This window comes from Lepidochelys kempii, chromosome 21 (assembly GCF_965140285.1).
Source record: "Lepidochelys kempii isolate rLepKem1 chromosome 21, rLepKem1.hap1, whole genome shotgun sequence".
NCBI lineage: Eukaryota > Metazoa > Chordata > Testudines > Cheloniidae > Lepidochelys > Lepidochelys kempii.
Genome location: NC_136400.1, coordinates 6,869,514 through 6,892,604, shown reverse-complemented (window position 1 = coordinate 6,892,604; position 23,091 = coordinate 6,869,514). Strand labels below are relative to the sequence as shown.

The 23,091-nt window shown below is 41.5% G+C and overlaps 1 protein-coding gene and 1 non-coding gene across 2 annotated transcripts; both read right to left on the bottom strand.

Annotated features, from left to right (window-relative positions):
• Window positions 1-1,872: 1,872 nt before the first annotated feature.
• Window positions 1,873-19,676, bottom strand: LEMD1 (LEM domain containing 1). Its single transcript, XM_073319784.2, has 9 exons — window positions 19,556-19,676; window positions 11,718-11,889; window positions 11,250-11,375; window positions 8,021-8,094; window positions 7,077-7,164; window positions 6,252-6,346; window positions 4,671-4,763; window positions 4,146-4,234; window positions 1,873-3,437 (listed from the first exon to the last, which is right to left on the bottom strand). Exons 1-9 carry the CDS (start codon window positions 19,625-19,627, stop codon window positions 3,191-3,193), a joined length of 1,056 nt encoding a protein of 351 aa, XP_073175885.2. The 5' UTR covers window positions 19,628-19,676; the 3' UTR covers window positions 1,873-3,190.
• TRNAW-CCA (transfer RNA tryptophan (anticodon CCA)) lies at window positions 19,552-19,623 on the bottom strand. Its single transcript has one exon. It is a non-coding gene; the product is annotated as a tRNA-Trp (tRNA).
• Window positions 19,677-23,091: the final 3,415 nt, after the last annotated feature.

Genomic DNA, 23,091 nt, shown 5'->3' with positions numbered 1-23,091 from the left:
GTTGCCTTCTCTAGCTCAGGGGAGATGGGTAACAGCTGGCACAAACAACTTCTCTGGACGTTGAGGAAGCTGCTTGTGTTGCCCCCTTCCAAGGTGAGAAGGGGAATTAAAAAAAAAATATTGACAAGGATTAACTAAGCTTTCAATCTATTACATGCTTTCTTAAGTAGCCGAATCAATTACAGGGAAGCAGATATTGCTATAGGGTGGGTGGAAATTTGAATACTAGGCATTTTCAGCAGATCCAGCAAACCAGTTTTCTGCATTTGTTGCAATAAATTAAATTCAGGGTTTTCCCTGCCCCCAGGTCTCTTCACTTAGAATGTACAGTACTGAACATAGTAGCCCAGCAAACCGAAAATTAAATAAAATAAATACCCCCCTATATACACTTGCCCTTGCAGGTCCTAGATCAAGAAATAGAACCTAGTGAGGGAGAGGGCATTACCTGCTAACATTTTCTTCATGAGTAGATGGCAGCAGAAGCAAGGAGCACATGATGTCCAGAGTAGTGGTTCTCAACCTATGTACCATTGTGGGCTGTATATGCAGCTCTCTGTGTGTTACATGGGCTCCATCCATCCATACCACACACACATGCTGTATGGCCCTGAGGAGGTCACCTGGGCTGCTGATGTGTGCCACAAGCAACCCACAGGTTGAGAACCACTGGTCTAGAGATGGACAAGAGTAAATTCACTAGCTTCTTTGCATTATCCCAGTGGGGGAAGCACTGATGGGTCCCCCAATGTGTTCCATGGTGTTAGGCAGCTAATGCCAAGAGACAGGAAGTCTGGTTAATATTGCTTCTTCCTAGCACATTATAAACTTAATTGATCTAGTGGTAATGAGAGGAACAGGCTTAGAAGAACTCGCAGACAAAAGTAAAACAAAAAAATTGATGTTCGTGTGAACTACCCATTCAACATACAACTCTCTCCAGTGCAACATCCTTTGTATTTCCATGAAGACTATTGTGTAAATCTGGCACGTCGGTTGCTGTGGTCTCAGATCACATCTCAATGCTGGGAAAATGACAGGTTCTCTTCAAAGCACGTGTGGGCTTGTCTACACCAACAGAGTTCACGGTAAGCTAGGGTGCAGACTGAAACGGGAGTAGATTACAGAGCATTAACAAACTGTGCGCGCACGCATCAGAAGAGTGTGCATGGACAGTCAGCGCACAGCAGCCTACTGCAAGGTAGATTCATACCCCAGCTTGCCACAAACTCAGAGTTCATGTAGACAAGCCCTGTGCTGCATTACCCTGTATTCAGAACTTGGAACAGTATCAGCTCTTATCTCAAAACCAACATAAATTTTGAAAGTCTCTGTAGAGGCAAGAGAAAGTTTCTCAGAATCTGCAGGAAATGGGGGGGGAAAAAAAAGGGAGACAATACCTAGCTCTTTTCATCACAGGAAGCACCAAACTTTGACCTTAAGAGGACAAAATTTAAAGCTAGTTGCTTAAGCCGAATCATCTATCGGAAGGAATATATTTTACAACTAAGACAGATTTTGGGAAGACAAAAGTTGCCATACTAACTCAGAACAGCGGTTCCTGAGGGGGGTGGGGTATGCCAAAAAGCAGAATACTAGCTGCTTCAGAGGAAGATTTAAAACCTTTCTAGAATAGAAGGGTTTTGCAGTAGCAAGCTATTAGGAATGTTAAGGGTGTACAAACTACATCTCCCATTCTCCATCCTAAATAACCAGACCTAAGAAACCAATTTCAGCTGGAAAATACAACACAAGATTTAGAGAAGGGACTGAGTGACAGCTAGATTGCTGCTTACGTGCCCCTGCTGTCAAAGGCTGAAATCACAAGGTGTGAATTTGAGGAGGGAAACAGATTTCATATCACAAGGCTCTTTATTTAACATTGTAGCAATTGAACTTAAAATAGCTTGGTACTTAAACAATCTGAACCAGGTAAGTGTTTCCCTGTAAATACAAAACCATGCAAAAATAGCACCATCCAGCTTCCGTTGCATATGCTATATTGAAAGATGGCATTTTTTCAAAGCAGCTAGCATTTTAGAACGTGCAACTCAGAATACAGAGGCAGAATTTGCTGAGGCAGTGGAATTAAAGACAACAATTGTAGGAGTCAAGCCCTTTCTCCTTGTTACTAGTTATCTGTTTAGGAAAGAGATAATCCATTATCTCACATTGAAACTTTAGCCAAGGTTTTAAGTGAGGGCATTAGACACAGTCGTAAAGTGATTTGCTGAGATCTTAGGCTAAATGAAATGCCTTTAAAAATTAGAAGAGACCATTCAATATCTTATGCCATTAACAGACTACATGAGTAGACTTCAAATTAAACACATTTCATAAGGCTTTGGTGATGTGTTAGATTTCTTAGGGTGAAGCCCTAAGTTCAGAATTCTGTGTTTTTCCTACAAGAGCTGCGGACACTAAAAGACCTCAACTTGGTCCTAGCAGGTAAAGAGAAATGAACTTTCATTTATGGTTTTAAAGCATCTTAATTTTTACAGCATTGTAACTTGAGTGATTTAGGATTTTATATTTAAAAAACAAAAGAGACAGCTCAACTTTAAAATCAGGAGGAAGCGCATTGCCTCAGAAACGTGCTGATAACCACAGTACCCACTTTTGATATGATCCAGAATTGGAGGAGTGAAAAAGAAAGCAAATTTCCTGTCATAGTTAAGATATGAGAAGGCACTCCAGGGGGAACCTGAGATTTGCTCCTCACTGTCTGTGGTACCATGCTGGCTGTTACTTGGCTTGTTAGAGGTGTGCAATTTGTTTTCTAGGTCTCAAGCTAGTGCTTCTCCAATACAAGGGAGCAACAGTTCAGTACAAGAGCGTTCATTTTGGGGAAAGAATGATCAGCCACTGGTAGTTTAGAAAAATGCAAAACCCTTCCGAGTGGATGAACTGATGAATCTGATCATGAGATACATGTCTGTTTCTCCCCTGCTCAAGGTGAGGTGATAAATTGTGAAACAAGTTGGGTCTCCAAGACTTATGAGCCTCTCTATATAATGAATATTTGACAAAGAAAACTCAGTGACTAGAATTTTTTTTCCCCCTGTTGGCCTTTTAATTCACCATCTCAAGAGCTTATTCACATGTAAGTAAGGAGCGAAAAAGGGAAAAAGGCGTTTGCTTTGTTTTGCAGTCACTAAATGCTTCCTAGCTAGGTATCAGGACAGCACTACTATCCTCTTCCTGTGATGAAGTTTGTGAATGGATTGTCTGGGTTGGTCTCCATAGTTACATAGACAAAGAGTACGAAAACAAAGATAGCGAGTATAGCAATCCTTATGGGCATTGATAAGATTCCTCGATGGACCTCCTCCCGCTCTAATGCTGCTGCCTTGAGCTTCTCCTTTTCCACTTTGGACTTCTCCACAATATTCTGTGTTGACGGGTCACTCTCTCTCACTGATCTTCTCTTAGTAGGACTGTGAAAAGGATGGTAAAGTTTAAGATAACTTTTAAAAAAAAATCCATACTGCTAACCACAGTTACCTTTCAAACTTAAGCACACAGACTCAGAAACATAGCACCAGAAATCAGGCTTCTTGTGATCAAGACAAACTAAAATATAGTCATGGCTGGAGCAAACCTCCATATGATCAAACATGCTCCTTTGAGATTAACATAAAAAGAGGTCGTTTTTGTGAACTGTGTATATGGGGACAACCAAGGGTTGCTTTAAACTCAGGCTGGGCACCCACTGCAGCCAGGAAGTTCATTTTAACACCGCATGGACCAGCATGACCTGCCTTAAGATAGAACTGGAAGGAATACTTTCCCAGATGGGCTTGTGCCATATGGTCACTATTTGTTGTGTTAACAGTGACGGTAAAGTGGTATTGGGAAACACTGCATTCTGGTTGGTAGCCAACAGAAGCAAAATCTGCAGGTCAGGATGCCTTTTGTTTAATGAGCTGCACTGCATGATAAGCGCTCCTCCCCAAGGCTTTCTAAGGCAGCAGCAGGACACATGGGTTCTTGTTTACTAGAAGCGCTAAAGAATTTGAAAGTAGCTTTTTTGCAGAGCTGCAAAGGAAGCTCATACCTAAAAGAGAAGCAGCTAAAAGCCTCTACACTAGTTTCAGTGACTGAGTAGTGAATTTTTGAATTCGTGAATGGCTGAAGAGCATTACCTTATTCCTATGGGAGACCGAGGATCAGGAAACCATGTTTCACCTTGACCATCATCTTTGCCCACTGAGTCACCCATTGTGTCAGCTGCCTAACAAGGGAAGAAAGTTTATAGTGGGAGATTTAGTAAATAGAATTTATGCAGGATCTTTTATTCCCAACTGCTGAAGCCACTGAACAAGGTGTGGATACTTGAGAGGAAGAATATCTTCGTTAACTTTTTTGGAGTGAGGATTCATCGTGGTGGATTTTCAATGACCAAAACCAGGATGAATGGGAAAAGGCAATTACATGCTCAGTGCTAGCCTGGAACATTAGCTGTGATCACAAAAGCCAGAAGGAGAGTTGTGCCAGAAATGTAATAACCAAATTCTTTATTTTCAGATAAGAAGCAACGCAGTAAGTGGAAACAGCCTTCAAATAACTTCATTTAAAGTGAATATTTCCTCTATCGTAACCAGAAAAAACACCTTGTGAAGGATTTATAGCCACCCAGGAGATTAAGTTTAAAAAAATAGATTAGTTGCCTGCAGTCTACTCTGTTTAACAAATATTGAGGCCTGTGGAGTATTAGCTGGTGTTCGATAAGTCATTGTGCTCTTGTCCAGCATGATCTTACCCTGCCAAAGAAGCAAGTGATTGCAGCTTACTTTAAGTAAATAAATCAACATTCCACAGTAAGAAGTACTTTGTATCTGGACATAGGATCTAAATCCACTAATTCAATAGCCCATATAAACAAGCGTAACAAAGATCACCACTGCAATTAAAAAAAAGTGGTTCAGGTAAGAAAGAAATGGAATAACGGGGGAGGAGGAAATGGGTTTTAAGCTTTTTTTGATTGTAACACTTAGGGCAAATCTGAAATTCAAGAGTGAATCTGTTCAAAAGATTGGAATGGCACTTACTCCAAATGGACCCAGCTAGGTTGTTGGAAGGCTGACTAGCATTCACTGATCCAAACAAAAAGTGTTCAACTGCCAGTCAATTATTTTTATGGATAAGCTACGTTTATGGGCTGAAGCACACAATAGGTCTGGTCTAAAACCCTCAGAATGAAAAAGAAACAGTGATATATCATATATATCCCACGTCTCGTTCACTTCAGCAGGAGCAGGACTGGAACCTGAGAGAGAGCTGCTAACGCCTTCAGTCCTCTCCCACCATGAGATCCCTGCAAGGAGAAACTGGGATAGGCCACATTTGTGCCTTGTGGCATACTGGCTGGTCCAGGGAGATGGATGGGCAGGGTCCCATAGTCAGGCAAGAATTATGGCTAGGCATCAGTACCGTCCATGTGACGCTGCAAGAGCAGGCACTGAGGGGTTCCTCTTTTCATGTCCTGGTGATATAACATTTATGTTATCACAGCATCCAAAGGCCTTCATCAGGCCTGGAGACCCACTGTGCTGGTTGCTGTACAAACATAAGGACAGCCATATTGGGGCAGACCAATGGTCAATCTAGCCCACTATCTGGTCTTTGACAGTGGTCAGTGCCAGATACTTCAGACACAATGAAGAGAACAGAACAATCAAGTAATCCATCTGATTGTCCAGTCCCAGCTTCTGGCTACCCTCACTTTAAGGACATTACAATCTAATGCCCCAATCTGGCAAAGATGTAGACATGTGCTTAACTTTGTGCTCTGTGATAAGACTTTACAGGACTGGGGCCTAAAACAAATTCAACTCTGCTGCACTGAAATTTTGCATAAAGTTATTAAGGGTACATCATACAGTTTCAACCTCTCTCGCTGATTTAGAAATGCAAAGAAACATCATTCTGTGATTATTTTCTATTCTTTAAAAGGAGTCATGCAACTGTTTGTACATTTTGCTTGTTTTAAGAGTCCACCTTTGAGGTAGCACTACTTTGTCTTAAATTAGGGTAAGGGAAGATTTGTATTCAGGATCAAATGCAACACCAAGGAAAAGAGTTTTGAAGGGCATGGATAGTGCCTTAGGTAGCTAAATGCTATTCACTGATACCTCATTTGCACCATTTTGCTTTACTATTTGCTCTGGGACATAGTTTTGTGGATAGCACTTTTGGAAGATTTTCTGGAAAAAAGCCAGTTTATTATAAGTTAATTGGTGCCAGAGTACCTTTGTCCTACGACTAGCCTGGGGACTGCCGCCACCTGACCTCTTCTGTCCTTGTGTCCGATGTGCTGGCAACTTATCCTCTGGCAATATTTGCTCTAGCTGTTAATATCCAAGACAGGCATTCATTAATTGGAAGGGTAAACAACCTATGCATAATTGAATACTCTCCTGGTCAAAGATGCTGTATCAAGGTCAAGAATACTGTGCACAAGAGACTATTCTCTTGCAGTTAACAACCTGCGCTTATCCAAGTAATGACTACTAGTGATTTTTCCACCTGCGACAATACGTCTACACCTTCATTTATTGTGCACTGCTAATTTTTTTTTTTTTAAATGTAAGAACCTGGAATCATCTGTGCGTCACACATCAGACGTGTAAAATAGTTCTCAAGATAACAGTTTCTGCTCTAAGTAGCAATCGAATATCAGCTTGCTTTATTTGTTAAGGGCCCAATGTAGATGTCTAGAATACGGCCCATTTGACAGTTAATGGAACACCTTCATTGACATGGGCCAGTAATTTCATAAGAGAATTATTCTCATGACTATTTCTTGTATGTAATTTGAACGATAAGGCTTTTCTATATGAACAAGATGCAAATAGGCCAAAGCCAATGTTATAGGTCAACCCCTGATCAGTAATAACCATTGCTGAAAAGTTAGCAGTAGGTGAAGTAAGAAGCAGCGAAGAAACATTCAGCTCCACTACAGCATGCCTAACGAGAAGCTTTTTCTCATGCAAGTTCATGCACAAAATTCAAGATTTGTGAATTGTTAGGAGCACCAACATAACCATAAATTAAAACATTGGGAGGGTGGGTACTTTCCTCAGCCACTATCTTGGCAAGACTGTAATCTGCATCAGGTGCTAGGAGTTTCTTGTGGCGTTCTGAAAATTCGATGTGTGGCGCCTGTAAGAAAAAGAAATCCATGAGGAACGCTGAAAACCGATGGAGACTTTTACTAAAAGTGACCTTAACTAAAGGTCCATATTTTTTGAAGGGCACAATATAGAACTGTTTATTTTACACAGATGGAGCCAGCACATCTTAGTATGGTATTTATCACTTCAGCTTTCTTCAAATGCTATAGATTTTTGGAAGCCAATTGTTGTAATTAGGAAATTTTTTTCCACAAAATATGAAGAAACATGAGGAAGGCTTGTCCAATGGTTAGAGTAGTACCTAAGACGGAGGTTCAATTACATGTCTTGCCACAAACTCCCTCTGCAGCCTTGGGCAAGGTCACTTCGTTTCTCTCTGCGCCTCAGTTCCCCATCTATAACGTAAGATGGGGATAACAGCACTTCCCTATAAGAACTTTAGATAGATGGGATGAGTCTGGTCTTAAGGTTTATAGGAAATTGCTTTCACACCACTTATAATGGTCACCTTACTTTGTGTCCCTTTAAAATCTAAGCTTAAATGTTATTTAACATGGTGAAACACTGGTGACAATCAATATTTAAATAGTTAATTTTATATTTTAAACACACTGATAAGTCAGCATTTATAAATTACTTGGGCACTTTGTATGTCAGGAAATACACTTGCATATTCTTAAACACCCGAGCTGACTTTTACAGTTGATTTCCTTGGGCTACACAGTAGAAGTTGTGCCATAGAAGCATACTATAATTAACTGATTGAAGGTAATTGCTGCATTTGTCAAGAGCTTAATACAAAGAACATCCATTTCTATTAACTTGAAATTTCCTGCATGTAGCAGCAGTTACATAAAATATTCATGCATTAGTAGGTTACTTACTTTACAGTAGCCAGTGGCACAAGCTGCTGTCACTTTAAAGTCTTTTGTTTCAAGGACTACTTCAGTACCCGTCTCTGAATAAGAAGAGGAAAACTAATAAATGAGGACTTAAGAGTAATTATGCTGGAGTATCTATGCCACCTTGCCTAAGTCAATACTTCAAAACAAGAGCTGTAGGACAGCCATCTTTAGAAATTGCTTTGCTTAGTTATCCTCCTGTGCTTTCACCCAGCTACAATGGTGATAGGCAACATACAAATACATAGATGAGAAGGTGCAAAGAGGCAATGTGCCCAAATGCCAGCGGGTCTACCTAACAGAAGATTAGATTCAAGTCTTCAGGGCTACAGAGGCAGGAGAGGGGTCAGAACAGTATTCATATATTGGCAATCACGTCTGGAAAATTAACGAGTGAATAATTCCTTATCCATTCCCTAGCATTATGCAGTAGAACCAGGGAAGTTTTTATATTGAGTGAAAATAATTTAAAGGAAAAACAGGCAGTTTGTTTGAGCTAGCTATGCTTTTGTTAGGACAGCTGCTATGCTGTCAGATTAGTCCAACGTGCAGCTGTTGGTTTAGTATTTTTCAAAACACTTCTAATCCGCTCAGGATTTTGGAACTCTCTTTTTTCAAACAGCAACAGAAATTGACCCACCAAACTAATTGCTTAAAGAAAGCTAGCAATTCCTTACAGCCTGTAAAATAAATGAGAGGCTTGGCTATCTCCTTGATAGGAACTTCAAAGGAGGCTTACAAGTGATAAAAAGAACGCTTGGTTTTCAGTTCTATGCAGCTCCCCAAAAAGATCTTCAGGATTGAGCTACTGAACGTTACACTTCTGCCGAGAGAAAACCCTACATTCGTTTTTTCCTTTGAAGATACTTCAATTTCCTTGATAGTCACAAAGGAGTTAGCATGCCAGATCAGACCACAGGGCCATCAGGTTCAATAGCTGTCAGACAGCAGTCAGTGCCAGACATTTCAAAGAACCCTGTGGCAGGCAGTCACAGAACAACCTGCCCATAGAATAAATTGCTTCCTAATTCCCACACAGATTGATTTATGCCCTGAAACATGCTGGTTTACATTTCTTCAGACTTCTAAATGTCTCATTTAACAGTGGATGTTCTCATTTTCCATATAGGGCCTGATTCTAAGTTACAAGTTAGGAGCCAATTTAAGGCCCTTTACAATGTCAGAAGCAAATCCTCAACAAGGGTTATGATAGTTTACACCAACTGCGGATTTGCCCCTCAGAGCCCTGTAAAGAAGTATTAGTGCAAATAAGAATCAGGCCCCTAACTTCTAGTCCTTTTCATAAAAATCTAGCTAAGATCTCAGGCCTGGTCTCTGCTACAGAATTAGGTCAATGTAAAGCAGCTTAGGTCGCCTTAACTCTAAGCATCTACAGTAAAATTTAGTTCCCACCGACTTAACTCACCCACTACACCTACTTAACTCCACCTCCATGAGAGATTTAGTGCTTACGTCAATGTAGTCAGGTTGACGCAGCGTCAGCTTAGACACTGTGTTGCAGACATTCACAGTTGCTGCCTTTCAGCAACTATCCTACAGTGCCCCACACTGGCAGTGAAATCAGTGCAAGTGCTCCTGGTAAGGATGCGCACCGCTGACACAAGGAGCATAGCGTGGATTCGTAAAACAAATTCACTTACTGCGGTGGCTGCACATCAACGTAACTTAGGTCAACTTAATTTTGTAGCGTAGACTTGCCCTCAGACTCAACAATATCTTGTGACGCTGAGTTACAACAGTTAGCTGTGCATCAAGTATTTCCTTTTATCAATATTCAGTTCATTACCATTCAATTGCATTCATTTGTTCTGTGTTTGTCCAGAGCCTAGCACAATGGGGTTCTGGTCCATGACTAGGGCTCCTAGGCATCTAATACAAATAATTCTATGTCCCTAATTTACCTTCTCAAAACTCTTGCTTTGTTTGCCTGGATTGTGTCTCCTTATTTCCCTCCTCTTCAAACTGAGGAGTCCCAGTGTTTTCAGCATAGGAGACGAGACTGAAGACTCCATCCAAAAGCCAAAGAAACTTATTTTCTGATTTGTGGAATACGTGCAAGCCCTGTAGTGTGTGTGGTTTACTTGGGTTACGTGGCCCAGATCTGAATTATTTTGTTGCATCACCCAGGGACATTTGCTGCGGAATCACACTGCTCATCCCAGCGTTTTACAGCATTTTTAGTTTTCCATCTCGGAGCAGAGTCAGTCTACAACTCTACTGACACTGAATAAGCCATGTGCCATTATAGCTTTGGTTTAACAAAAACAAAAAAACCCCAATCATATACCAGACAGTATGCAGGGGTGCACTTGATAATGAAGTGCAAGATGGGGACTGGAGGAGTGGAAGACAGCAAGAGGTGATAGAACAGTTAGACCACAAACCCATTAAGCCACACTAAATTAAGGACAATACGTGAAATCCAGGCGTCACTAAAGTCAATGACAAAGCCCCCACTGATTTCAATGGGACCAAGATTTCACCCCATGATTCTATGAAGAGCACAACACGGAAGGGACAAAAGGCATTTGACCTAAGAAATTACTCTGGAGTTCAGCTGCAAAGACTCTCAGAACCATTGCAGCAAGATTACTTTCCTTCATAAAAGGTCACCATTGAGATACTTTTGTTTATCAGCAACATTTAAAATAATTTCAGACAGGTGGATTAGCACATCGTGCATACTATATTGAGTAGACTTTTCAAATGTCAAAGGGCTCATCTACACTTAAAACACAGCTGCGCCACTGTAGCATTTCAGTGTAGACACTACCTATTCCAACAGGAGGGGTTCTCCCACTGGCGTAGGTACTCCACTTCCCTCAGAGGCAGTAGCACGATCTAGCCGGGGATTTAAGTCTGCTTTACTGCACCGGTCAGGGGTGTGGATTTTTCACATCCCGGAGTGACATAATTATGACTACATAATTTTCTAGTGTAAACCAGGCCTTAGGAGCACAAGTCCCACTGAGAGTCAATGGGATTTGTGCTCCTAAATTACTTAAGACCAGATTTTTGAAGCACTCAAAGATGCAGATAGGCCTAACTCCCATTGAAATTAATGGAAAATAGTTCCTAGGCAATTTAGAAAAAGCTCACTCAGTAATACTAAATGCTCTCAAACACACAAAATATTAAGATTGATAAACTGACATTTTAATTTCTGCATCCAAAGAGTCAAATACTGTACCTTTTTCTTCCTCACTCTCAGAGTCCCGGTCAAGATCTCCACTTTCCTGTGGCTTGGCACATAATCCTTGTGGACTTGGATTCACCAACTGCCGTAGTTTATTCTCATAAAGAGTCCTTGTAGAAGCTAAAATAAGCAGTTCCGAATACAAGGGGATTAATAACAATTGATTTCTGAGCAATTAGTTTTATTGTTGTAAAAACCCTGAAATTTAGGACCAGATTTTCAAATGAGCTCAGCACCTAGCAACTCCGGTTGAGAACAAGCGCTGAGCACGTATGAAATGTCTGGCCACATCATTTAGGTGCTGAAATGGGAGCTGAGCTCTTTTGAAAATTCAGGCCTTTGTTTTTTGTCTTATGTTTCTGAATTGGGCTGAGACTCAATTTCTCACTTTAAAGACCCTTTAAATTGATTAGGAACAGATGGGGAAGTAGAATCCAGAACCATAATTCATTTGAAGCGTACGTAGTATCGGTCCAGGCTCGGCACCATACATGAGAAGCTTTTCCTGCAATTCATTATCACTCAGTAGTTTAATGCTGATTTCATCTGTTGTGTCTTGGTCTTGGTTTTCTTGTTCTTGCTTTTCTATCAACACACCAACAGTGACCTGGGCCATCTTTTCCAACAGCAGAACCTTTGAGATAAGATATGAGAATTTACCATGAAAGTTAAATACAGCACAAGGCATCTTTAAGCATTTATCCTGTTGCTCTGCAAATCCAGTTTATCTAAAAATATAGAAGTGATTAATAAAACAGGAAGAGTTACATTTGGGTTTCTTGCCATTGTTGGAATGGTTTCCAAGTGCCTCACTATTCCATCACAGATTTCATACAAAGTTAACTAACAATTACAACTAAGTGGAACAAGAGATGGTGTGCTCAGATTTCAGAGGCGGCTTCCAGAAATGAGGTAAAAAGACCGTGTGTACACTAATATATATGGCCAATAATTACTACTAAATCCCTAGGCCTATATGCAATATGTTTAGAAAAGTAGTTTGAGTATCCTTTTATAGTCCAGATCTCCATTGTTTGCAGTATCAAGAGTTTGGAAATAATTTCTCCTCCATCCCACCCTCAATCCTGCCTTCTTCACTTCCTTGTCTGTCACGAATGCTCCAGAAATATGGTTTTGTTAACTTGCTTTCCTTTTGCTGGCCATCTCTGCAGCAACCTAAAAATATTGTATTATCATTCAGTTATGTTTGTCGTGATGGAGTGGTATCCTTTTCAGGCCTGCCACTCTGTCCAAGTTGTATATATGTAGATTTAATAGTCTTCAGTAAAGAGTCTAGAGTGAAGAGGCAGATTGCCTATGCCTATATGACCGAAGGGAAAGCCTATAAGATCTGCAAGTCAAAGATCTGCTTTGTCTGAGTTATATTAATAAGATAGGTTATTTTCAAGTACCAGACGGACATTCCCACAGCATATTTCCATATATATTACACAGACTAAATGAATCATTTCTAGCAGAAAAATATTGCGCATGACTGCATGCAACAGCTGCTCTTCCATGCCTTGGTCTCTTGCGTCCTGGTTTTCATTAGAACAGGCACCGTTCTGATTGGAAGAGAGTCTGTAGAGACCCAGATATTTTAAAGGGGCAAAAGCCATGCCTCTTTCACTCACTTCCCCTTTCTTTTAGTGGGAAGAAAAGGTTTTGAAACCATCTTATGCATCTTTTCAGATTGTGTTTGGGAACCACTCTACCCCAATTCTACCTTGACAGAACTGGATAAGATCGAATTAAAGTGGTTTCATTCGGTTTGCTTGCTTCTGTGTCTATCACCCCATCTGTCTCATGCCTCACAGGGACGTTGTGAGGTTTAATTCATTAACATTTACAAAGCCCTAGGGGATTCGCGCATGGAAGTTGCTATAGAAGGGTGATGTTTTTATAGAACTAGAACACTGTATACTTCTGCACACTTGATTTTTTCAATTGACCCATGAATGTCAGAATGAAGTCTTAGAAGCAGTACAGGAAACACTGGCAGACAAGTCCATATATTGTTGGCAGAACAGACATCTGTGGTGCACTTTCATATGCCTTTATTATTTATTGACTGTCATCAGCATATGAGGTGCTCTGCAAGACAAAGACAGTCCTCAAACACTTTTCAGTTTGGCGCAGACAATCCAGTTTTTATCTCAAGATTAGTTGACAATGCATTAGAATGAGGTTATTCCAAACACAAATTCTACATTTGTTTACCGAACGTCTTAAACATTCAACCAAACCTTAACACTTTGCATCACGGGAAAATAGATAGTTAGACATCAATTCAAATTCTCACTCTGCTTATTTATGATTTGAGACGTGAACTTAACCGTATGTTGTCTATGATCACTCACTTCTACCCCTCATTTACCAGAGCTGTTTTAATATTGCAGTGACTACTACTGCAATATAATTACGTGTTACGATATGATCAGTGCCAACGTTAAACTGATACTCTGCTAGCGATCTGTCACTGTCTAATTACAAAAAAACTTCACTAGCCAGGTCTATAGACTTTTATTCTGTAACACTGGCTAATTCAAAACCCTGTCACCTCTACTATTAAGATAAAAATTCTGTTTAAAAAAAGCATATTAAAAGAACATACTCTATTGTAGCAGATTATCCAGAGCTTGTTTACACAAGAGTTGCACCAGTTTAAAAACAGATTTGGTTAAGCCAGTATAAACCCGCTGTGGACACTTAGCTAAAGGTCCAAGCTCAACCGATATAAAACCAGGTTTAAACTGACATAATGGTGACTACACACAAAGCTGCCTCAGTTTATCATCACACCATTAGCTAAACGGATGCAACTTTGTGTTTAAATCAGGCCTTAGGAACGTTAAAAGCAGACCTTCTTTCTAGTTCTAGAATTCTGTAATTCAGACTGGGATTGTCAAAGCAGCATGAACTAGCTAGGCATCCAACTGCTGACTTCCAATGGGAGCTGAGCACCTCCCTCTTGGCCCCACCCTAAATCTGTTTAATAATAAACATTTCCATCTAGAAGAGGTTTTAAAAATAAAATTAATTGTACCTAAAAGTGTCTAATGAAGATTCTAGAACAAAGACTCTAATGGGTTATCTGAGGCAGCTTGCACCCATTTTTCATGCAGGGAGCCAGTCAACTCACTATATTTTAGTGTAGCTTAACAAGTCTCTTATCTCTTGGCTGAAGCCCAGGATACAAAGTCAACTCATGCCTTCACTTCTCTGTAGTAAAAAAGGGCAATTTTCTAAATTATTTACATATTTTTTACGGCAAAGTACATAATTTTACAAGAACCAAGTCTAGATATTTCATGTCACTGTTTCACAACGTATTTGTGCCTCAAAGTTCAGCCTTTTTTTTGGGGGGGAGGGGTGTTAAAGAAGGTATCCATGAAAAGACCCATTTCAATTTAAAATGAGGGTGTCATTTCCTAAAGCTGAATCTACCCTGGTCAAAATTACAATTGGTCACTCTCTACTGGGACAGCTCTACGGATAGGAATGCCAGATCCCTCGTATGCCAGGTTAGAAACAGTTTTGGAGACTGTTCTCATATTCCAGACAAATTCACTTACCCCCTCACATGATCTTATGAAATTCTGACTCTGTAATTAAAACAGCTACAGATGTTAAAAAGGGACTTCCTCTTTCTAAAAGCCCAAATGCCCCTGCTCTTCATGCCCAGAATAAAGCTCTAGTAACTTATCTGTGACATCATTAATTTCCATGGTAATAGACTGGTGTCAAACCAGATTGTGACTTCACTACAGGTTCATTACAAGGAGGAATTTTGCTGGGAAGAAGAAAAACCAATCTATTACGCCGGTGAGGCCTGAAAATAACGTAACAGCTTCATGAGGTTAGAAATACAAGATGCATCTGTTCAGAAGGCAAGTAAATACATATGGGGAAAGTTAATCCAGGATAGACATTTATGGAAGTGATATTTCAAAAGAACATCTGTGATGTCTACAAAGTTCTAGGAGCTATAGCAAAGGACAGAGCAGTAGAAACACTAGTGTTTTGAGGGTCGTAGAGGCATCACACAATGGAAAAGGAGAGAGATACTCAGTCTATAATCACTCAGTTGAGAGCATGACTAGAATACTGCATTCACTTCTGGACACCTCAATACTAGAAGGTATTTGTTACAGTCCTTGACTAAAGGATACTGTATAGTAATTACTAAGACAAAAGGTAATTCAGAAGAGCAACAAGAATGATGAAGAGTCTGGAGTGATTTATTTATGAGGCAAGATTAAGAGAACTAAATATGTATAGCTGAATGAGACTGAATGTTAATGAAGATCTCCTCTATAGGAAGAGAGCTACACTGTAGAAGAAGTCTTCCCAGAGAATTGGCGGGGGGGGGGGGGAGGAGGACGGGGACAACGACATTGTTTGAAATGCTTAGGACAAGATACAGCTCTCCAGACTACAATGCAACTAGAAGTCACTGGCTGATGGGTGTTTTAAGAATGACTTTATTAGGATTCTGTGTTCCAGTTCATTTAAAAACATTTAGAGCAGGAAATAGTTACAGAGACCGCCATTTTAAAGTTCTGATATTTGCTCAGCCATTACATTAACCAAGCTCACTGGAGGCGGCTAATATTAAACAATATTTCTTCAGATGCTTTACTCCCTACCACAGACAGGCCTCAACAATCTGTCCTTGGCCCCTAGAATAACAAAGCTAGAAATTAGTACTAACCAAGTACCTGGCATGTTTCAGCCCCTATTTAAAGCAAGAAACACTCCCTTCTGCCCATTATGGGAAAATTATTCAGCTAGCACTGGGATAGACATTTAAAAATCCTTTATCTAGCTTTGTATTTATACTATGCACCTTTCAGTAAAGGCCTATGTGAAAATAGGATTCCCTTTGAAACATGTGGCATTCAAAGTAAGAATTTGTACAAGGAAACAAGAGCTGGGGACCTTCAGTGACATCTTGCACTTACAATTAAAACATGACTAACAATTATCTTAAATTGTGTTCAGTTCCCTTCCCATGGAAGCCACATTCCATTTAAAGACCCTTTTCAAGTTGCACTTGTGAGTCTACACATTCACTTAATCTACAAATACATTATTTTAACAAAGGAGTCAGCCAAACTGAACGAACAGCATTTCAGATGGCCATCTGCCAAAGCCTATTTCCATTAAAACGTCAACAAATTGCAGCAGAAAACTGAAAGTTCTGTTTTCCATTCATTTTTATGCATAAACATACAACTCTTTACTAGTTCATTCATTTGAAGAGATGCTATTAACTTGCCTCAAGTTTCCCCACGACACTTCGTCTTTTCCCCCGCCCACCCCGCCCCCAAACATACAACTAAAACACAAAATCAAGGCTGTATGTTTGGTTATCAGAGTCAATGTGACAAGGCTATTTGACCTATTCAGCCCCACAAAGGCTAGGTTTAAACTTAATTCTAGATCTTGTAGCCATATGAATTATTTTAATATAGCCTCTTTCATTCACAGGACTCTTAATCAAGGCTTTTGGAATTATTGGTTTTGTCCATCAACTTCTCTTAATTTAAAGAACATCAAGGACGACAGTACACTGGACTAAACGGGAAATTCAACTTCAGCTCTTTTTAGTCAGAAATTATTTTTCTAAATAAATAGAAATTGAGGAAACCGATAAACTCAAAAACAACTTTCGTTCGCAGCGAGATTTGGTGAACAATCTAGTCATAACAAAAGCCATCTAAGGAAAAAGAGACTGAACATTTAAATGAATAGAAGAGCACTAAAGACCAAGGTTAAAGGAAATGCAGGTGTACAAAATAAAACATCTTGAAATGAAGGTTGAAAGGGTTAGAATCCAAGAACACTCAAAAGCTTTTTCTATTGTGAAAATCGACACTTTTATAAGGCATTCTGTTGCTTCCTAATCCAAAACTATTTGCATAACCAAGTGCATGTGTCACTTTCCAAGCTACCATGACACTGCAATGTCATCATGACTAAATAAATAAAATGGCATTATTAGGTAAAATTAGTTCCAAAAATTGGGTTAGCAATTGTTTGTTCCAGGCAACTACTAACTGAATGACTTTGCAAAAAGCTCTGCTGAACTGTGTCATGTCATAGAAACAGTCTAATGATCTAACAGTTACTGATGGGTTTGTTTTGTTTACCTTTCTCAAAGTTAGTTGCCTAAGTTTTCCTCTAGGCTTTGTACAGCGTCAAGGACTGTAAGGAGCTGGAGACTGATCCAAAACATATTGAAGTTAGTGAACGAGACCCCAATAGATGTCAATGAGCTTTGGAACAGGTTACTGTTCTGGACAGGTGCTGAGTACTCACAGCTCCCACTGAAGCAAATGATAGCTGCAATTGCCCACCACCTCATGATCACATTTGACTATGCTCAGTACATTGAGAAGACTGGATAGCATTTTCAACATAGTCAAAAGCAGTTAGAGACTCCCTATCAACTTTAAAAAGTCTACTCTGCCTGAAAGTGTTTTTCCCTGCTGTGGTTACGAGAAACACCTAAAAATGCTATAAACTGAAAGATGAGAGCAAAATATTCCTCTCAACACTGAGATTTGTTTGCTTTATGTATCTAACAGCAGCACTGTATGTAGAGATGGTCTCCGTTTCCCCAATTATAGTCAGTTTCCTCGGTTATATTTATGAGAGTATTTCATACAGCAGAGAAAACAGAATTTTAAGAATCAAAAAGTGTAGTTGTGAAGCTGTATGCATTGGCAGAGGAACTCAGAGGCAGGTGCAATAGTTGAAAACAACCTCAGATTTGTTTTTTTCAGTTGGCTAGATTTGTTGATAGTTAATGGTATCAGGCCCCAAATTTAGATTTGTGGAGGTTTTGATTTTTTGTTTTTGAAAAAAACAATAAGCATTATAGCCACTCAATCTCCTCCTGACTTTTAAGTGTTAGTAAAACAGCTTTGGGAGGATGTTTACATCCTCTAATTATTTGTAACTTAAGTACTGTAGCCATAAGTTTCTGCATGATAACCAGAGTGAAACTAACTAGTACAATAATTCAGTTAAAGGGAAAAAAAGGAAATAAAATCAAACTTTGATTGTTTCAATTTAACCTTTGGTGTAATTTATATAGGCAAATGAGGCTCACCCCCATGTAATTTTAACCCAGTAATGTCAGTTTACTTTGCTTAAGTAGTTTGTATCTTAACACAACTGAGAATTAGAACATAAATGTTGCACAAGCACAGTGTTTAACCAATAATCGTAAGTACTTGCTTAGGATTTACATCTGTAATGATCCCTCTTTTCAAGTTGATTTTGTGAGACTAAAGAAGACTGCTGTAGGAATATATGCCAGAAATGTACATATACATAGTGTTTTTAAAAAGGAAGAGTGAGTTTTATGCCTTCCTCTATCATCCTCCCTCAGGGGAAGTCACAAGTCAGCTGAGCATCTGCATCCAAAGAGCAGGAACATACACCCCTCCCTGTGGGGCTAAGCAGGAGTGCAATAGCTAACAAGAAAGGGGTCAGCTGCAGCAGGATGAAGTAGCAGATTGCCTGAGGAGGTGCCTTCCAGCCCTACATTTCTGTGGCCTGGTCTACACTGGAAAATTAAATTGGCTTAACTACATCACATAGGGGTGTGAAGCAGGGTAGTTAAGCCACCCTGTCTCCCCCCCACACGAACAGTGCTAGGGTGAGGGAAGAATTCTTCCCTCGACCTAGCTGCTGCCTCTTGGGGAGGTGGATTACCTGCGCAGAGGGAGAATCCCTCCCAGAGGCCTAGGTAGCATCTACACTGAAAGTCTGCAGCTGGGCCACTGCAGTATAGACAAGACCTATGAGTAGAAATATATAAAAATGCTCCTTGGGGTGACTCCTGCCCAGGGCTCTATCCTGCAACCACACCTCCCAATTGCCCTTTGTTTTAATTTGGGGAATCCTTATCCTTCCTATTAGCTCCCTCTGCTTTGGGGAAACCCTATGCTGCTCCCCCACTGCCTCCAACTGCACCCCCATGCACTATTCCTAGCATAGGGGATTCCCACAGACCCCATCTTCCTCCATTTTAATGGGGCCACCTCCATTTTACTTTTAGGGGCACCCCTCCCATGCACCATCAACTTGTGTTTTATTTCAGCTCCCCCCCACCCTTCCCAGGGATCATTACTGGGGGACCCCCAGTGCCCTGTCTCAGACTGCCTGTGTTTATGCCTGGGGATCACCTCCCCTTATCCCTCTACGCCAGAGGAAACGCCCCCACCCCACCTCTAGTTTGTTAAGGGCGTAAAATAAATCCCCCTGCGAGCCGGGGGCACCCTGACCCCGACGTGATTCGAACACGCAGCCTTCTGATCTGGAGTCAGACGCGCTACCGTTGCGCCACGAGGTCCCATCAGCGCAGGCTGGAGCGGCGCTTGAAGAGGCTGTGCGTGCGTCTCAGGCCTCCCCGTCACTCTCCCTCCGCGCATGCGCACTCTGCCCCAGGGGCGTCCCAACCTCACACCTGAGCCTCTCGCGCTCCCGGCCACCCCAGCAGGCTGCTGCGCGCTCCCGTGGCGGCCCTCACCTCGGTCTCCCCGCCGGACGCCGACGGAGACAGCGATAGCTCCCCCGCGTCATCCTCCCACGGCCAGGCTGGGGCCCACCCAGCCGCCTTCAAACCGCCCGCCGGGCCGCCTCGCAGCCAACCACCGCCCGGCCACGCCCCTGTGGGCGGTACCAATTCCCTGTGTCGGTGCCGCGGGAGGGGGGGTCAGCGGGCGCAACCACTCGCACATCTCATAGGGTCATACCACCGACAACTCCCGGGAGGGGATCTGCCTCTCTCTCTTACTCCACAGGACTACACCATTCCCATGCAACCTCAGACATAAAGGGACAGGACATGCCCAGCCAGGGTTGGAGCTGTATTAGGTGCACTGAGTTTTCTCAGACATCAGTTCTCAGCTCAAGCTGAAATCTCTGGGTTTAATATTAACTATTATTATTATTACATTTAGTATTATGTAATATTTAAATCACTATTGTACTTTAGCATTTTAAAGCCCTTATACATTATAGTATTTAACATTTATTCTTACACGTTGGACTATTAACTAATCAGTTAATCTGATATCTCCTTTCATAATGTCCATCTCTTTCTTCTTTCTAATGCAGGATCGTACTATATGATTATCTCACTCATTCCACTTGTCTCAGTTTGACATTCCTGCAAATAATATTATTCCCCCTTCAACCTCATCTTCCTCTCAGTAAATTCAAACCCCACTTTAAACTTAAGCCTGTCATCTCGTGTAGTTTGTTGATCAGGCTGGCTTCTGTGGAGAGTGGGAGGTGTTACATTGTCTGGTCTGGTTGATATAATGAGGGGTACAAGAACAAAGTGACTCCTGACAGCAGTCTGAAACCTACCCAGACTGGAACTGAGGAATGTCCTATAGGTGGCACTGTCTCACCCTGTCTCTCAGCCTGTCTTCAGCCCACACAGAATCAGGCAATGAAGAATGCAAAAGGAAAAAAGGTTTCAGAGTAACAGCCGTGTTAGTCTGTATTCGCAAAAAGAAAAGGAGTACTTGGTTAGTCTCTAAGGTGCCACAAGTACTCCTTTTCTTTTTAAGAGGAAAAAAGCAGAACATGCCATTCACATATTTACATCAATACTGTCAAAACAGTTATTTTTAAGCTGGGCACATCTTGCTGCTGATTTAAAACTAACCAGAATGGCTGCATCATTCCTGGAGGAGCTCTGGGTTACAGCAGCATTGGTAGAAAAGAAAGAACAGCCCCCAGATGCCCCAGCATTTGCAGGGTGGGTTGGATGAGAGTCCCCCGATCCAAACCCACGAGTGGGTGGTTCTGGGATGAATCCCAGCCAGAAAGGACCTATTTTTGCAAGCTGCAAGGTGACAGAAATCGCACCGATCTTCTGAGGTTTACATCATTTTGGGCCACACTCCTGCCCAAGCAGTTATGATATTTCAGTCCTGTTGAACCCTAACCTAACCCGTGGGCCTTGAACACCAAGCCCCAGACAAATCCAGATCCAAGCACCATCCATAACAAATCAATTGTCTTTCTCATTTCAATCTTGTTTTTCAAAGGCAATTTCTCAACATCTCTGTGGTAGCTTCCTGTATTGACTGTTTGCTTCTGAATATGTCCGCAGAATGATCTACCTTTCCAGTTGTCAGGGCCATAGGTGCTGGAACTAGCAGTGCCGGGGGGATGCTGCTGTACCCCCTGGCTTGAAGTGGTTTCCATTATATAGAGGGTTTATAGTTTGGTTCAATGGCTCTCAGCACCCCTGACTGTATAAATTGTTCCAGCACCCCTGGTAAGGGCTGTTTCAGTGGGAATCTTTCCATTGACTTGGATAGGATTCAGATCAGGTCACCAGTGCATTGTACAGTGGAGACTGCACCAAGATTCACCTTTTGTAGGCCATGTCCAAGTTCTTCTCACATCACCAAAGTTTCCTGTACAATTTACTCAGCCTTTAAAGACCTACCTTTACTAGGTGGCTAGTTTTTGCTAGACCCCTGCCTTTAGAGAGAAGCAGCATGGAGTACTAGATGGTGTAACAGACTGGCACGCAGGAGACTTGTGTTTTAGTCCTGGTTCTGCCACTAGCCTGCTGAGGGACCTTGGGCAAGTCACTTTACTTGCTCTGTGCCTCAGTTTCCCCATCTGTAAAATGGGGATGATGATACTGACCTGCTTTGGGATCTAGATATTTTTATTCTTTGAAACGAGTGACACTTGGCAGGATCCTTATTTGTCTTGCTGCAAGTCCTGCTACTCTATTTTTAGCTCTTCTTATTTTTAGCTCATCACCTCCATATTGGTGCACATAACAAAATTAATGTGGTGGGGGTGGAGCTGAGGGGTTGGGAGTATGGGAGGGGACTCAGGGCTGGGGCAGAGAGTTGGGGTGTGGGGGTGAGGGCTCTGGCTGGGGGTGAGGGCTCTTGGGTGGAGCCAGGGATGAGGGGTTCAGGGTGAGGGAGGGGGCTCATGGCTGGCACAGAGGGTTGGGTGTGTCGGGGGGGATGAGGTGCTCTGGCTGGAGATGCAGGCTCTGGGGTGGGGCTGGGGATGAGGGGTTTGGGGTGCAGGCTGCCCCGGGGCTACAGCGGGGAGAGAGGACTCCCCCCAGCTCACTCTCCCTGCAGCAGCACCTTGTCTTGGGGGGGGAGAGGCAGCAGCTCTGGGGCTGGGACTGCAGGATAGGCGCCTCCTCCCTGGCTGTAGTAGGTCCGGGCTGGGCTGGGTTGGGGCTGGGGGAGGGTTGAGGTGCGGCCTCCTGCAACTTTCACAATAAAGAGATGAGCTGTAGCTCACGAAAGCTCATGCTCAAATAAATTGGTTAGTCTCTAAGGTGCCACAAGTACTCCTTTTCTTTTTACAATAAAGAGATTGTACTTCAGTACTTGCATGAGGTGAATTGAAAACTACGATTTCTTTGTAATTTTTACAGTGCAAATATTTTTAATAATAAATAATAGAAAGTGAGCACTGTATACGTTGTATTCTGTGTTGTAATTGAAATCAATATATTTGAAAATGTAGAAAAACGTCCAAAAATATTTAATAAATTTCAATTGGTATTCTATTGTTTAACAGTGTGGTTACAAGTGCAATTAATAGATATACCTTTTTTAATTGCGATTAATTTTTTGAGTTAACCACGTGAGTTAATTGTGATTAATCAACAGCCCTATTTATTATTTATTTGTGTTGCAGTAATGCCTAAAAGCCCCAGTCATAGACCATGCCTCCATTGTGCTAGGCGCTGTTCTAACGCAGAACAAAAAATAGCCATTGACACATCCAAAATGGCTATAAAATGCTACCTGAC

What these genes read in the sequence shown, in the direction of transcription:
- LEMD1 (XM_073319784.2), bottom strand. Translation starts at nt 19,627, where the DNA reads ATGGGACCTCGTGGCGCAACGGTAGCGCGTCTGACTCCAGATCAGAAG. An exon ending in TGAGAGTGAGGAAGAAAAAG is followed by an intron (nt 8,095 to 11,249) that starts GTACAGTATTTG and finishes CTTCTTATTCAG; the next exon opens with AGACGGGTACTGAAGTAGTC. An exon ending in GTGCCACTGGCTACTGTAAA is followed by an intron (nt 7,165 to 8,020) that starts GTAAGTAACCTA and finishes TTTTTCTTACAG; the next exon opens with GCGCCACACATCGAATTTTC.